Here is a 16,352-nt window from a genome sequence, read left to right as displayed (position 1 = left end):
AGTTTTATTCTTTTGGGAAGCATGTTCTGGAACTTTTTTTCTTACATTTGTCTTGTCTTCTTCCCCCTCACACCAGCAAAAACAGCAGGAAATCGAACGCGTGGACAAGTGGCTGAAGATGCTGAAGAAATGGGGCAAATACAGAAACAGTGACAAGGTGAGGTGGAAAAGAAGAGCGTGTGCGAGGCGGGATGTGATGGTGCAGCCTGTGAACCAGGCTCTCAAAACGTTGAGAGAGGAACCAGAGATCACTGGAAAATATTGCCTAGTTCTACCCATCAGTCTTGAAAATTTCCAATCTTTCCTTGAGCTGGCTGGTTTACCGGTAGAGGGGAGGTCTTGTTCAGATGAGTGTTATTAAAAATGGTTTCCTAAATGCTGCCTGCATGGCACGCTTTGGGGTGTCCCGAGGGATGGGGGTCCCACGTGAGGCCCCAGGAGCCGAGCAGGATTTTCACCACCCAGCTGCTTCTTGGCTTTTGGTGTTCAGCTTGCGAGGTGCCTGACAGCCATCTACCAGCAGGCCTCTTGCAGGTCTTTGTGTCAGAAAACCGCAGAGCTCTTGTCATGGAATAAATGACGTTATTATTTATACCAGCCTCTAAATGGTTCATGACTCCTGGACACAGAAGAGGCATTGTCCCCTGGAGGACTTGAGCCTGGCTGCCCTGGCAGCCGGCGTCAGCCCCCTCAGCGGACGGAGGGAGCATAAAGGAGCTTTGACTCGGTGCTGATGGTCCTGGCAGCCCGGTGGCACTGCTCGCAGGCCACCCTGTGCTGCTGCTGGTAGCCACCAGCGAGTGCCTCAAGCTGCTGCACAGCCCCGTGCTCAGTGCCAGGTGGCAGGGAGCAAGACCCTAGGAAGCACAAGAAGTGCTTTTAAAAAAAAATAATCAGGTTGCATCCTTCACCTGGCCGCTTTTCCATCCCTGTCTGTCCTTTGTGTGGACCGCTACGCTGTTTGCATCCTTATTTTTGAAGGAGAGATGCTACAGCACTGTGGGAGCAGAGAGGCCGCTTGGAGATGCGTGTTGCCACGAGCTGACGGCTGCCTGCAGCTCATAAATGGACTGGGAAGGACAACAGGGAAAGGAGAACCTGCTGCTGGGAGCACAGTGATGCCCGTCAAACACTTTGCATTTTTTCCTAGCTGAGGAGGCACGACGAGCTTTTGATCTGCTTTTTGCAGTGAGCAGCAGGTTGGGCTTGTTCCTTCCCTGAGCAGTCAGCCTGTCAGCTGCGTGGCTGTTCATCTTCACGTTTGTTTTCAGCACTTCACTGCTGTGACAGAAGCCCAAGTGTCACAAGACGCCGTCTGCCTGCTATTTTAATAAAGGCTCGGATGTTGTCTTAGGGAAAAAAACCTCTTGCTGACGCCAGGAGCCTTATATTTGATCTTCCTTTTGATAGAGCCTGTGCAGAGGGGCTCTGGGCTCCTCGTGCAGGCGGGTGTGTGCTGCAGCATCTCTCAGCACTTGCGTGGGGCTCAGGTCCTTGCCTCGGCTTGCCTGTTGTGAAACGTGCTGCGCAGCTGGGAGGGGTGTGAGCTGCTGAACTGCTCTTGAGCGGACCAAAAGCTGCCCCAAGAGGACCTGCAGGCTTTCTCCGGGAGAGAAGGGCCATGGTGGACCCGTCCTCCCCCCATCTCTGACACCCATCCATGAAGGCAGTGCCCTCCCCAGGCATGTCCCGCGTCCCCCAGCCTGGGGGCATTGGTTCAGCAGTGGCTGCAGGCTGGGGAAGGCTGCACGCCTGGGTTTTGCTCCCTGAGCAGCGTGTCAGCATGGCCCCATGTGCTGCTGGCCACTGGCTGCCTGCCGTGGCTGCCGCAGATGCTAGGGAACAAGGCAGGAGAAGCCCTGCTCTATGGCCTGGCCCAGTGGGGCACGGCTACACCTAACATCACTCCTGGTATAACCTGTTTGGAGACAAGCACCAACTCAGATTGCCGTAATTAAAGCAATGCCCTGGGGCTCCTGGTGCTTCTCACCCTGTCAGAGCTGTCTGCGGAGCTGTTCCAGCCACGCTTTATAGCAGTGGGATTCGATGTCAGCACAAACAGTGACACCGGGGCTGTTCCTAGCACGGATGTCAGGCTGATGTCACGCTGCCCTTCCCTGGCGCTACGTGCTGTCTCCTGGCTGCCACAAGGGAAAGGATGAGAAAATGCCCAAGTGCATGCAAAGAGCACGTGGCCCTGCAGAGCTGATGTGTGCCAGACCTGTGACAAAGTATTAAATCGTCTAACTAAGGGTGCAGCACCAGGTGATGTGTCCCCTCCCCTGCTCTTTTAACCTATATGACTGGGTTTAGGATGCTAGGAAACGCCCTGATAGTGCTACATAAGCATGCACAGTTAAGGCAGCACAGTTTAGGGGAAAAAAGACCATGCTGAGTGTGCTCCGACAGCAGGATAACTCGCTCCTTGTAGCTCTGGAGTAACGGGATTTCAGCCAGAAGCATCGGTCCCGCAGGACTGAGAGCTGAGGGGAGGCCGTGACCTCTGTCTGCACCGTGCGCAGGCTGCAGGGAGCAGGACCTTGGGAGAGGGATGGCTTTGGCCAGAGATGGCAGGTTTTTAGACAAAGCCTCCCTCTGCATGCAGGCGTGGCCTTGTCACTGCTAAAGGTCACTGGGCTGCTTGAGATGAATCGGGGCTCTGTAGGGACGGGCACAGACCCCCGGCAGGGAGCGGTCTGCTCCTGCTGGGGACAGCCTGGTGACGTTTGGCACGGCAGGGGCTGTCCCAGTCAGGTTTTGTCCCCGCTGCAGTGCTGCCAGCAGGAATAGCCCAGGGAGGGAAAGGGCTTGTGCTAGCGGGCAAGCCTCTGTGCTATGGCCATCACAGCTGCATCGTCCTTGCTGCGTGTCCAGCGGGGTGGTGGAAGGCTCCACCTCTGGGGTTCACCAGAGGACTTACTAAAAAAAAAAAAGAATATTTCCCTGCTGCATTATGTATTTTGAGCTGTTTGGGGGGTTCAGGCTCTCACCTTCCTTTCTCCAGCAGCTCCGTCTGCCCTGGCAGCAAGGGGAAGCCCAGGCACTTCCTAAGGGAGGACTTCTCTGTCGGGTTTCCTCACAAGGACTCCTGGCTTCCTCCCTCATTATGCTGATGTAAGCGAAGGCAGGCAGCACTTTCCTCTTTCCCAGAGGTGGCTGTTGTGGTAAATGTACGTGCCCACCTTGAGCCATCGCTTCAGCCACCTGCATCTCCAGCTGGAAAGCACCAAGGTGTTCGCTCCTCCTCCTGAGCTGGGGTTTGTCTGCATGGGTCACAGTCCTGGCCCTCCTTCCCCAGCTGCAAGCACTGAGCAGCTTATTAGAGCCAAGAGGTGGTGACCTTGAGGGTTCTTCATTTTTCCCGTGGAGTGGGATTCCCATCACCTGCTCTTCCTTCCCCGCACCATTGCCTCTTTTACTGAGAACTTCCCTGTTTTCCTTCAAGTCTCCCGAAGGAGGAAAATTGCTCATTTTTACTCCGCGTGACTCACGGCACTGAGGTTTTATCACTTGCACTTTTGGAGGCTAGGGGAGGAGGCAAGCCCTCAGATAAATGACAGAGAGGCATTTCGGCTTGGTTCGATGGCAGCATGTTTGGTAACTCCCTTGTTCCTGCTGCACTCTCATGCAGAGAAAATCATTAGAGACGTTTGCTACACGCCAGCGCGGGCTGTGCTCGTTACGGTACAACAATACCACTTCAGAGAATGCAAAACAAAATAATTTTCTTCCCACGAGCTGAGCATCTCGCTCTACCTTGGCAACTGTCAGCTGATCTCTCCTAATGCTTCGGAAATAAATATAAATAAATAAAATAAATGAGGCCTCCTGCCTCATCCCACACTAGCTCTTTGGGCCAAGAGCTTTGCCCAGCCCCTAACTCAGTGAGCATCATGCCACAGTGCAGGCAGCGACAGAGCAGAGCTGCGAGTCTTTAACCTTGTGCCCAGGCCTGTGCTAAAAATTCAGGTGAGAAGAGAAGCAGCTGGTTGTGCGAGATGCACCAGGAAGGAAAGGTGGCAGCAGCAGATGGAGGGGAAGGCAGAGCTGCAGGACCACGACCAGAAAACCTGCTGCGGACGTTGCCCGCCTCGATGCTTTCCCTTGAGTCCCAGCCCTTCTCTTGCACCAGCCTCCTGGAAAAAGCAGAGGGATTTTGGAGGAGGTCGGATAGGTTTAAACCAGGCGGCACGAACTGATCACTTGGTGGGACGTGGACCTGCTGTGCTCTGCCTGTGTGAGCACACCTGGTCCTATGGGGTCCCCCAGCCCCAAGGAAATGATCCTGTCCTAATGTGAGCCCCTGTGGCTGGAGCCTGGGCACACGCAGCGCATCCTGCAGCACCCCCACGGCCCCAGGAGCCGGGAGGGATGCTGCAGTTGGCTTTGCAGTGCAGCTGCAGGGCATTTTGAGGGTGGGATGAATGAAAGCGTGGAAAATGTTCAGATGTAAGGCGCTTTTTGTTTTTAAAGTGTTCTTTTAATGGGAGAAGTCAGGGATGGAACAAAAGCTCTTTTTTTCTGTTTCCCATTGAAATTTAATGGTCTATTCAGAGAGAGAGGGGGCCTTACAACAAGAAAAAGGGAAGAGGCATCTGTGAAATGCATGAAAGGCACACACGGAGACAGGAGGGGGACACTCAGATGTTCATCCCTGATCCCCATGCTTGCTCCAGAGATAGCGCACACGTTGTTACCTCGCTCAGGGTGAGAGCCGTGCCAGCTCAGACCGAAGGCTTGCAGAGCCAAGCTGCTCAGCCTCGCCGTGCCAGGAGGCTGCAGCACGCTCACACACGTGTTTTCCTCCTGGCAGATGTGTCGGCGAGTGTACAAGGGCATCCCACTCCAGGTGCGAGGCCAGGTCTGGTCACTCCTGCTGGATGTCGAGAAGATGAAGAAGGAGAACGAAGGAAAATACGAGGTACGGCTCCAGCACGGGCAACGGGAGCAGGTTGGGATTCACGGTGGACGTGGGTATCTCCGTCTCCATCTGTGATGGGTGGGAGGGACACGAGGATTCCCAGTGGGAAGCTTTTTGGGGTGGGGGAACCCAGCCCCCACGTCCTCACTCGCAGGCAGCGAGGTGGTGTGCGGTGGTGGCGGGGCTGAGTCCCTGCAGCAACCGCTGAGACCTCTGGAAAGGAAAGGCTTCAAATCAGCGAGGGCTGAGGACAAAAGGGGGATAAACTCTTTATCCTCGCGTATGTCAGGCAGGGATCTGTTGGCCGGCTGCTTTCCTCAGCGTGCTGCTTCCACCTCTTCTGCTGGAAGCGGCTGGCGAAGCTGCTGGAGATGTTACTGCATCTTCGGGGAACGAGAGGGGACAGAAAGCAAAGGTGCTGCTCGTGGTGGCTCCCCGAGCTAAAAGGAGGGACGTGGAGTGGCCACGAGCACCTTGAAGCAGGTGGGTGCCAGATGTGGGTGCCCCGGGCCCCTCGGTGTGCTTTAAAACTTCACTTGGGGCGTTGTGAAGCTTTCAGCAAGGTCAGAAGCCTTGAACCAGCCTGCGAAGGGGCAGTAGTCAAGAAAGCCAATTACAGCGGAGCGAGAGCAGATCTTAAAGCCCGTGGGGGATTTTTGAGCAGTTTATGACTTAGCTGTGCAGCTGGAAGTGCATAGGAAGAACTGAAACAGCCTGGGTTGAAGCAGCTGGTGTGTGTCGCCTTTTATCTTCAGACGTCATCACAGGAGTGCTATCTGGAAAGTTTCTATTAAAAATCAATTTCCATTGTTTCCTCTGCAGATAGGAGCAAAGTCCCACTTGCACTGCTTCCTCCCAGAGCTCTTCATGCTGCAGACTTTTCTATGGATTTCTTGGTATCAAACGATTTCTGTGGCGTGTGTTGAACAGCAATTCAAGTAATGGGGCTTGCTGTATTTTTTTTTTATTATTTTTCACTCCAGATGTCTAGGCTGCTTTACGCTGCCTAGCTTCTTTTCCTCGCCTGTTTCACGACGTAGCTTGTGTGAGCATAGCTCAGAGGCCAAGCAGGCTCCCCGGGGGGCCGCGCACACCCCGAGCACAGCTCCGCGCACCCCTACCAGCCCGTGCAGCACCCTGCTGGCTGGCTGCTCGCATCTGCACCACCTCCAGCACCAGCAGCCGGGCGGCCGAGCAGCAGAGTTTCTTGTGACAGAGCCCCGAGTGTGACAGAGCCGCGTGCGGGGCGAGGAGCAGGCTGTCCCGCTTTTTGGAGGCAGGAGGTTATGTGCTGCGTCCAGCAGGTTGTGGGCATTTCTGAAACGGCTCCTTAATAAGCAGGGCGATGCTAATTCGGCGTAGCTAGTCAAGTGGGGATGTTCATAGCCATGTGCTGCTGGGATGGAGCCACGTGAGGGGGCTCGGGGAGCAGGGGCTGGGATCGCTGCCCCAAACAGGGATAATGAAGCTCTCCCAGCCTGCAGGTTCTTATCACGCTCCCTCCCGGGAAGCTGTGCCGTGCAGGCAGGGAAGCGAAGCAAACAAATGAAAGTCACGAGGAGTGTTTATCTGTGCTCCAGAGGGGGGTCTGCCATAAGCAGGAGCTTCAGGGTTAATAGGCTTTGCTGGACGCAGCCCCCCAAAAGCTCTTCTTAATCCTCCTCCTCTTTGGTGCCACCTGCCGCCAGCAATTAGCTCTCCATTAATTTGCTCCAGAAGAGGGTCAGGGGCACCTCCTGGAAGAGAGATTTTGCTTTCAGAAGGAACCAAGAGTCAGTCTCAGCCCCTTGTCCTGTAGGGGCTGGCCCCAAGGCTGCCGTATCTCCCTGGGGATAAGCTGGGGCACAAAAAAATCCCAATGGCCTCGAAGTAACTGCTGCCCCTTGGGGCAGACCTATTGCTGGGGGAGAGCAGAGTCCTGCTGGCTGCAGGTGGCTCTGGGAAAGATCCCCTCAGTGCAACGTTTTAGGAAGCAGCTGGCCCAGGAGCTGCCCTCGGAGCTGTGGGTGCTCTCCGTCTCTTCATCAGGGTCCTCTCAGTGTAGCTGGGTTTTGTGTTTGGCAGCCGTGCCCAAGAAGCTCTGCTCATATGCACATGCGGCTCGGCACACGCTTGCTTTCCCAGGCAGGTGTGGTGCTTTTTCAAGCCAAGTCTGGGGAGGCTCAAAGAAGAGAATGTCAAAATACAGGTGGTGTGTTTTCTTTTTCTTTTTTCTTTTCAGGCTTTGAGAGATTTCTGTGCTCTTTTAGTGGGGAAAACGAGGGTCTTCAGCAGGGAACTCTGAACTCAGGTGGCGCAGGGTGCGCACCCTGCCAAGGGGGGATGCAGAGAGCCCAGGATTTAAAGCAGGGAAATGATAGCATTTATCAGATCCTCATTCTCTTGTCATGTTTCTTACCCTGCTTTGTCTTGTTCAGGCAGTAATTCAAAAGAATCCCTCCATACACAGTTGCTTTCAAGGTCGGACTTACATTTCCTTTGCCCAGCCTCCAGCTGCTAACAAGCTGTGGTGCCCCCAGCACTGGTGTGGCCACCTCGGGAGGTGAGCAGCAACCTGCAGGCCCCTTGTGGCAGGCTGGGAAGCATCCAAAGGAGCTTCCGAGCGGGTGATGAAGCGTCCCTGCAGCTCTGTTACCTTCAGTCCCCAGTGAGGAGGGGATCTGACCCTAGGCTTGCTGCTCACCTCCGCTGCCCCTACCCTACTGGGGGATCTCAGGCTGCCTGAAAGCAGTCACAAAATGTAATGTTTTCATGCAGCTAACCCTGGGGATGTTGAAGGAGGGTGTTGTGATCACAAGCAGTACCTAAAGGCTTGCTTAGCAGTACCAAAATGGTCCTTGCCTGCCTGCTTGGAGTAAAACACAAGCTGTGAGGGGACCCTGTGGTGGCTTTACCTGTGGAGCACCGCAGAGCAGAGTAGTTCAGCTGGAAGGGACCTTCAGAGATCACAAAGCCTGACCACATCAGGGCTAGCCAAAAGTTAAAGCATAATGATGAGGCTGGTATCCAAATGCTTCTTCGACACTGACAGGCATGGGGCATCAACTGCCTTGCCAGGAAGCCTGTTGCAGTGTTTTGACCACCCTCACGCCAAAGAAATTTTTCCTTAAGTTCCATCTGTCCAATTTTGGGACTCCTGAGTGTACGGTTGGTTCGGGTGGGCCTAGCTTTGGTACAAATTTCTTTATTTTATTTTTTTAAATTGGGCTTCAGTCCTTTTTCCAGGTGGCACTGCTTTAAATGATAAGCTGGCGTGGGGGGAATGTGGGGATCCTCAGTTTTGAGTTCAGCTCCTCTTCTGTACTCTGCCAGTGCCTTGCAATTGCTCCAGCACAAGGCAGTACCCCAGAACTGCCTTTCTGGGATTCAGGACGAACTCCTTAAACCCAGTGGGATTCTCTTCTGCAGGGGAAGTAGGGATCACTTCCCAGACAAACCAAAGTCTTAATACTTTGGACTTTATTGTGACCAAGCCCCTGAAGAGCTCAGGGACTCGGTGCTGTGGGCACGCGTGTGTCCATGTGCTGGCTACAGGTGTGCACCCATCCTTCCGCACCGACAGCTCTTGGTGCTTCGCTATAGCCCCAAGAGAGAGTGCCAGGCCGGGCGCCAGTAATCCCAGTAAATCTAATTTCCCAGTGAAATTTAATTGTAAGGGTTTTCAGCTCTGAAAACTCCTCGTGTGTGTCTGAAGACGAGCGAGGGCTTGTTTGGGCCCAGCTGCTGTGGCAGCGGGGGTGGTGACTGCGGTGCGATCACCACAGGCCGCGGCAGTGGGCGAGTGGGGTGTGCCAGCTCTGTGCCTTGGGGGTCCCTTGGGACGGGCAAGACATGCTGGCCCTCGTCCCGCTGTGCAGACACACGTCATGCTCGGCCGCCTCTGCTCTGCCTCGGTGAGGAGGCGAGCTTGCGGCCTGTTGTGGTTGCTGCTCCCCATCCCTTCACCCCCAGCCTGCAGATCACCGCTCGCTGTCCGGACCGCGCTGCGGCCCCCCTGCACCTCACGGGCTGCCGCTTCTGCTGTGGGGAGATGTTTCGTCTCCCGCCCGGCGGGAGGTGGTGGGCTTACACGAGGCATGACTCCTTCTTCTCCTCTGCCCCTCTCCCTTCCAGCAAATGAAAGAACAAGCGAAGAGCTTGTCCTCGGAAATCAAGCAGATAGATCTGGACGTTAACCGCACCTTCCGAAACCACATCATGTTTCGGGACCGCTACGGAGTGAAGTGAGTACTGCTTTTGAGGCTTCAGACACCTCTTTGGGGATTGGTAAGTTGGCTGCAGTGGGGCTGGGTTGAGATCTGGCCGGGATGGCCTCCAGCCCTGGGGCTGGGAGCAGCTCACAGGAGAGCAGAACCACCTCTGCCCAAAAACCACGGGCATGAGGTGAGGCTTGGGCTGCAGGCATTGAGTTCAGCTGTAAAACACTTGCTGCCTCAGTGGCTTCCAGACGACTAAAAAGCCAGCACTGATGCTCCAAACCCGATGAACGGGTGTGTTGAGCACTGTTTGTGTGGGCAGTTCATTTTAGTGTCCTTCTTCTTTCTCCCCAGGCAACAGGCTCTGTTCCACGTCTTGTCGGCGTACTCTGTTTATAACACCGTAAGTAGTAAGTTAGTCCAGTTAAAGTGCAAAGCACTGTCCTGATCCGTGTATATATACATATCTGGCAGGTGTGTATATGTCAGGCAGTGGCAAGCCCAGCTGGAGTCCTACTGCTGGTTTGTACGGACTGCTGCAAGGCTCACAGGCAGAATAAGCCCAGGTTTCTTCACCCAGCTGTTTCATTCCCTTGTTTGTGTTTTCACCCGGTAAAGGGATGCCTCACAGGTTTGGTTTGAGCAAGTGCCAGCACAAAACAAGGAATTGCTCTTTGGCTTTCCACAAACCGTCCTCCTGGCAGAGGGCTCGTCTGCCCGTCATGTTCCTGACTTGTCATGTGCTGAGTAGCATCCTTGTTGAAAATGCTCGTTTGTTACAGCAAACCAGCCACTTTTAGCAATAGGCAGAACAGCCCTAAATTAGCTGCTGAATGCACTGCCTCCATCCACAGGGGGTCACAGCTACCCCAGGAGGCACAGGTGACTCAGGGTGGCAGTCAAAGGAACAAAGCCCCTGCCTTCCCTTGTGCTGATGACTGGATAAAAGCTTACCGGATTGATTTAATTTTTAACTACTTCAGTACTTCCATGGCTGAAGGAGTCCCAGGTAGCATTGGAGCCACGTGCTGTTGGGCATCCCCTCCCATATTCCCAGAAATAGCTGTGGGCACCACTAAGGGGTTGGCTTGTGGCTGCTCAAGCCCATTTCTTTTCATCACCACTAGGCTCCGGTGAGGCTGGTGGCAGTGGGGTGAGCTGGGTCCAGTCCACTGCAGAAGCAGTCGCCTGCTAACCTACCCCCCAGCTTTGGCTCTTTGGCATCGTTAAAGTCTTGCATAAACATTTGGAAGGTGCTGTTCAGCAGATGATGCAAACCCAAAAGGCTTTTCAAAGGCCCGGGTCAGAGCTTGGCTCTTGACTTAGACTGGGAGAAAGAGGGAGAAGTGCTTTGCGTGCTGGTTTTAACCATCGTGTGGAGGCGCCTGGAGATTTTAAAGCCTTGCAGGTGGGACGCTGTAGACCATATGGCAGACTCTGCAGACATATGGGAACTGTAAACTTGAGAATAAACAGTAAAGACCTGGAAACGGGACAGACCTTGAAATAGGACTGGGAGGCACAGGCAACCTGAGCTGCTCCCAGCCATCCTGGCATAGCAGCATCAGCAGCATGGGTCCGGAGGGGACCAGGATCTGTGCTGCCCCATCCCCTGGGTCCTCGTGTGCACCTTTTTGCCAGCAACAGAATCACTGGGGTCTGACGGGGTTGCACAGAGAACCGCAAGTGGCGTGCGAGCACGTGTGCCCCCTTGGCTCTTGCAGGAGGTGAGCTACTGCCAAGGGATGAGTCAGATCGCAGCCATCCTGCTGATGTACTTGAATGAAGAGGATGCGTTTTGGGCACTGGCACAGCTGCTGACCAACCAGAAGCACGCAATGCATGGTAAGGATGAGAGGGATGCAGGCAGCAACTCTCCCTTTGGAGGCTTGCTGAGAGGAGGCTGGAGGCTGCTGTTTAATTTGGTCAGGAGAGCCTTGCTTCTCCTTAGGTACTCGTTTTAAAGCAGGTAAAGCTTAATTACATGCCGTCGTGAACAGAGTACGGAGCTGAACTCCACTCCAGGCAGACAGGTTCATCAAAGAACGCGGTTTATCAGCACCAGCCTCTAATACTCAGTAATTAACGCTGCTGCAGAGGCAATATCTTCCCTCCAAAGCGCCTTGCCCTTGGCAATCCATTAACTTAAGCTTACAAGTTTTTAAAAAGCCTAATAGAAGCACATCCAAGAGCAGCACATAATGCTGGTTTTTGTACGCCATGAGCTACGTGCCGTTATATTTTTATGAAGATGCAATTCCACCAAATGGGCTGTATTATTTTTCTTCAACCACATGAAAGTTCCTTTGATCTTACTTGTGGTTAGAAGTCATCTGTGCAGAGGATTATTTTAGAAGTGGAGGGCTAGCCCTTACGGTTTGATAACTCTGGATGGCTTCTGTGAAGGAGCCCCGACAGAGCCTGCTCCGGGTCTGGCCTTGCTTTTATGCTCTTTACTAAAGCACTGCTTTATCTGTGATCCTGGGATTTCAGGGCTGGATAGCCTGCTGGAGGTTTGATAACGCATGCACTGTGGGCTTGTCAAGTGCATCTTCTTCCAGATTGCAAGCCGGTGTTGTACCCACACTGGCACAGACACGCAGGGAATGCATGTCTGCAAAACCAGGCTGCCCCTGCGACCGCTTGCTCCCAGAGCTCTTCTGATTTTTTCCTCTTGTCTTTTCTCCTGTAGGTTTTTTCATTCCCGGGTTCCCGAAGCTGCAGAGATTTCAAGCTCACCATGAGCAGATTTTAAGCAAACTGTTCCCGAAGCTGAAGAAGCACATGGTAGCTCTTTGTTATCAGTCTTCCCATACTAATGCTGCATTTTAATGCCAAAGCAATTAGTGTAATATTTTGCTAAATACACGCACAACTAAGCATATTTCTAACTATATGGCTGCTTCAGCCACACAGAGGCAAGCGTTTATTAAGTTGTTTTTCCCAGGAATCTTGCTCAGGGGAGTGGCTGTCATTTGCTTGCTGTTTATCATTAGCGCAGGGACTGCTAAAATTGGAAGGCTTCCTGAGCAGAGCCAGGCAGGAGGGCTTAGAGACTGCAGCAGGAGGAGCCGTGGCTCAGCAGTGAGGCCAACACCGCCTTACTAGACCGGCTGCGAAGCCCAAAGTGCAATGCTGGAATGTCTGGAGTTTTACTTGAACAGTTATTAGCCCCGAGTGCTTTCATTTAATGCTTCCCTGCCCTGCATTGCTGCTTGAAAGGCAGGAGAATCCCTCCCGATTCTGGAGCAGCGTGAGATGTGCTGCGTGTTTCCGTGGCTCGCCGTGTCCAGCTGTGTTTCTCCAGCAGCTGGCACGAGCCCATCTGGTGGCTGGAGGGGTGTCTGCAGGACGCGTCGACTGCGGTCCAACGGCTGGGTGACTGCTTGGCAACACCTGCTCCCTTTTTTCCCCCCTCTCCTCCCCCTTTGCGTTTGCTTTAGACATTCGGTATTCAGTGGCCAGACTGCTGAAGGTTTCTTATGCTCCCAGGGGGCTCGGTGGCAGGGCTCCAGGAAAAGCCGTTTATATTGCCATCGTCTGAAACAGCTCCTGCTTAGTGCTGCGAGCGAGCCAGCCCTGGCCGTGTCAGCGACACGGAGCCAGGACAGGTTTTCACTTCATTATAGCCACTGGGGGTAGAGGGGGGAGGATGGGAGTAACTCAAACCCTAGCCAGCAAGCACAAAAATGCCTTCATTAAGGGACTCCGGTAGTCAGTCGGTGCCAGTAGTGGTGGTTTCCTGGCCTAGTGTGCGCCCTCTAAGGTGGGACAACTATTTTCTTGCCGGGGGTGTCCATGCTGGTGATTTGCCTGCGTGCTCCGTAGCAGTCCTAGAAAGCATTTCCCCCTAACAGCTGTCTACAGCTGATTTTGTTGTTTTTTTTTTTAACACTTGACAAGAGGCACAGCTCCCTCTCCAGTGCCTCTGCCCTGGCAGAAGGTGTAGCTGCCGGGGAAGTGGAGTTACTAGGTGGGGGCAGCGGGGAGCGAGCAATGGCTTGGCTGTGCAGGTGTGGATTTGTGGGTGGGATGCCTGGGGGTCCTCGTTTCTGTGGTGCTCTGAGAGGCTGGGCTGGGAATTGCTATGGAAACACAACTGGTAATGTCATGGGTTTGGTTCCTGCGAGGTTTCTGTAAATCCCTGGGGTGGGGATTAGGCCAGGAAAGCTTCTCTTAGACGTCCCTCCCCACGGCTGTGGCATGGCTGAAGCCTGGCTGCAGACTTTACTCAGTGAATAAAGAACCAGAGCGGGGCTTCAATGCTGCCATTTAAAGCAGGGGCCTTTGTGTGGGAGGCAAGAAGCCTGACAAGCCACAGCCAGAACCTGCACCCAGACCCCAGCGTCAATAAATCACCCAGCCCACCCCCAGCAAGCCCCGCAAATCACTCGAGCTGCCCGCAGCCTGCCTGCTGAAACACGGGTCTCTGTTTGCTGTCTCGTCCTAGGACAAGGAGCAGATGACAACGGGGATTTACACAACCAAGTGGTTCCTGCAGTGTTTCATCGACCGGGTGAGGACCCCGCGAGCTGTGTCCTTCTCTGCCACCTGCTCGCACGCTGAACCCGCTTGGTTTTTCTACTAGCGAATGGGGAGGAAGTATCATAATTTTAAGATGGTTTTAATAATATATAAGGTGGGATGTTATGCACGCTCCCATAAGGCAGGAAATTCAGCAAGGGAGAAGCTAAGAATAACCGCCTGTCATTCCTGGTGGATGACAAGCAAACTCCGACAGCCCCACTGCAAATAGCAGCTGGGAGCTGGGCCTGCAGCAGTGCTGGGAGCCTCCCGGCTCAGAGAGCTGCTTCTCCTGCCCACTGGGAGCTGCTTCTCCTGCCCGCTGGTGCTGCTGCGGCCGTGCAGAGGCAATTAACCTCACTTTGGCTCTGGACACGTGTATGGAGAAGAAGAGCTGGAGGCACAAACCCGAACCAATTGCACTGCAGCAGTTACACACAAATGAGCAGGCTGTGCACTGGAGACATATGAAAGCATGAGAAAATTACCCTGATTTGTCCGAGGCTAATTTGGCAAACCCAAGACAAGACTGCCTTATTTTTAGGGGCAGCCTTATGCTGGCACACGTGAGATGGAGGCTGGCCAATATTTAGTGTATCTGTGCATCCACAGTCTCAATTTTCTGCTTCCCTGTCTCACATAAAACAGGGGGCAGTCTCTTCCTCCTGGGATTGAGCTCAGGCATGGATGTGCTCTGCCTTTCTTGTCGCTGAAAGCTGTACAAACTGCAGCCACCCGAGTTTCTTAAAATCACGGAATCACCAAGGTTAGAAGAGACCTTCCAGGTCACTAAGTCCAACCATCACAAGCCAGGAAGTTTAACTTTAAACCAAGACCTTAGGTGATAAAATACATTTTTGCATTATAGACGAGTTCCAGATGCCTCACCGGGGTGCATGTTTGGTGCGAGGGGACGTAGCCATGCCGCTAAGCTCAGCGTTGCAGTCCCGTAGCCGAGTGCTGCTGCCTTGGTGCTAACGGGCTGGGTTTGTTTGTGTTTAAACAGACGCCCTTCACCCTCACCCTGCGGCTCTGGGACATCTACATCCTGGAAGGAGAGCGGGTGCTGACGGCCATGGCCTACACCATTCTCAAGCTGCACAAAAGTAAGTGCCTGGCACGGTGGGGAGGCGGTGAGCCTCTTGGGCAGCACGGGGATGAGCTGCCACGTAGCCACCAGCCCGGGGACAGGGTTTGGTGCTCAGCTCAGGTTAGCCCAAGCCAGTGCTGCCATCCAAAGGCAGTTTTTTGTCTCCAGCTGGAGCGTCTTCCTGCGCAGTCGCCGCCTTCAGAAAGCTTGAGTTTTAGCAGCAAAACCCAGGCGAGGGCTGCTGGGGGTGGCTCACCCTGAACTTGTTTTGTCAGCAGTCTGCGTGGGCGTGGAGCACCCGAAAGAAAGCAGCTTATAACGCGTGGTCCTGAGCTTGCTGTCCAACTGTCAAAATCACTTTTGGAAGCAAGCAGGCAGGCTGAGCTTGGCTGTTGCTTATTTGTTGTGGAATCAAGTTGTCAAAAGAAGGGTGATACACTTCTAAAATGACCAAAACCTGGTTTTCATACGTAATGTCAAGGTAGTGACATTTCTGACGATACCTTTTGGACTTTGAGGTGAGCTGACCAGCGTCTCTAGAAAGTCAGAAAGTGCTCCTACCTACCCCCAGGCCTTGCTTTGCAGCCCTGAGAGGTTGTGAGATCCTAAAACTGAGACAGAGAGGTGCCGATACTGCGAACTGGGGACTCGTGGGCCTGCAGACAGGCAGTCAGACTGCAGACAGTCTGCTTCTGCAGACAGCCACCCTGCCCTTCCTTCCGTTGAATTAGGAACGTACTGCCCCGAAAGAAATCTGAAAGCATCGGCTTGGTTTGCAAAGAGAGCATGGGTCAGGTCGGCAGCGCTGCCTGCAGGCATGGGTGGAGGCAGCTGTTGGGTCGGGGTCTGTCTTGTGGAGCTTTCCCTCCTCCTAGAGGCATTGCTGAGAACTTCTAGAAACGGCCCCAAACTTGTGTCCTGGCCTCCCCCATCACCTGCCAGCCCCTGCGTTGTGCTGTTCTCACCGCCAGGAAGGTGGGTGAGAGGGGGGCAGCACACGCAGCCCCGAGCAGCAGCAGGAGAGGGGCCAGCACCTTCAGACCCCAGCACAGGAAGGGCAGCACAACCCCTGGCTCGATGGGTTTCACTTCTGACCTAGGCAAACCAGAGCACAGCAGCTTGCTCTGCTTCCCAAAACAGAGCCCCGGGGTGCGCCACTGCTCTCACCCGGCTGGGTTTTGTGCCCTTCCTCAGAGCGCTTGCTGAAGATGACGCTGGAAGACCTGCGGGAGTTTCTGCAGGAGAAAATCGCCGCGTCGCTGCAGTACGAGGACGATGCTGTCATCGAGCAGCTGCAGGTGTCGATGAGCGAGCTGCGCAAGATGAAGTTTGACCTCCCCCCACCAGGTGGGCAGAGCCCCCAGCCCCCCAACCCCTTGCTGCCATCTCCCCACAGCCTCCAGGGGCTGCAACCTTCCAGGAGAGGGGTGGCCAGCAGCTCGGCCCGGCCGCTGCCTTCTCCCTAGCCCTGGTCCTCCCCCGTGTGCTCCTCCTGGTGCTGTTGTCAGTGAGCGGGACACTGCTGGGGGGCTCTCTATTTATTTAATGCTTTTTTTTTTTCATTTTTACTGTTTTATTTTTTACTTTGTATTGCTTTTCCATTTTTGTTTATTGCTTTATT

The 16,352-nt window shown here is 54.1% G+C and overlaps 1 protein-coding gene and 1 long non-coding RNA gene across 13 annotated transcripts in view; one reads left to right on the top strand and one right to left on the bottom strand.

Moving 5' to 3' along the window:
* LOC311438135 (uncharacterized protein) overlaps window positions 1-16,352 on the top strand; it is a 75,664-nt gene that overhangs the window by 55,072 nt on the left and 4,240 nt on the right. For all 12 annotated transcript variants that reach the window (XM_084522233.1, XM_084522243.1, XM_084522242.1 and 9 more), the window contains 9 exons: window positions 77-157; window positions 4,814-4,921; window positions 9,035-9,144; window positions 9,472-9,520; window positions 10,842-10,962; window positions 11,810-11,904; window positions 13,568-13,633; window positions 14,648-14,747; window positions 15,926-16,078. In XM_084522233.1, coding sequence (XP_084378359.1) covers window positions 77-157; window positions 4,814-4,921; window positions 9,035-9,144; window positions 9,472-9,520; window positions 10,842-10,962; window positions 11,810-11,904; window positions 13,568-13,633; window positions 14,648-14,747; window positions 15,926-16,078 — 883 coding nt within the window. The remainder of the gene's footprint in view (window positions 1-76; window positions 158-4,813; window positions 4,922-9,034; window positions 9,145-9,471; window positions 9,521-10,841; window positions 10,963-11,809; window positions 11,905-13,567; window positions 13,634-14,647; window positions 14,748-15,925; window positions 16,079-16,352) is intronic.
* LOC311438136 lies at window positions 948-4,804 on the bottom strand. Its single transcript, XR_014693942.1, has 2 exons — window positions 2,991-4,804; window positions 948-2,919 (listed from the first exon to the last, which is right to left on the bottom strand). It is a non-coding gene; the product is annotated as an uncharacterized lncRNA (long non-coding RNA).

Source organism: Aythya ferina (assembly GCF_964211825.1).
Source record: "Aythya ferina genome assembly, chromosome: 5".
In the NCBI taxonomy this organism is placed as follows: Eukaryota; Metazoa; Chordata; class Aves; order Anseriformes; family Anatidae; genus Aythya; species Aythya ferina.
This window is presented reverse-complemented; position numbering and strand designations above follow the sequence as displayed.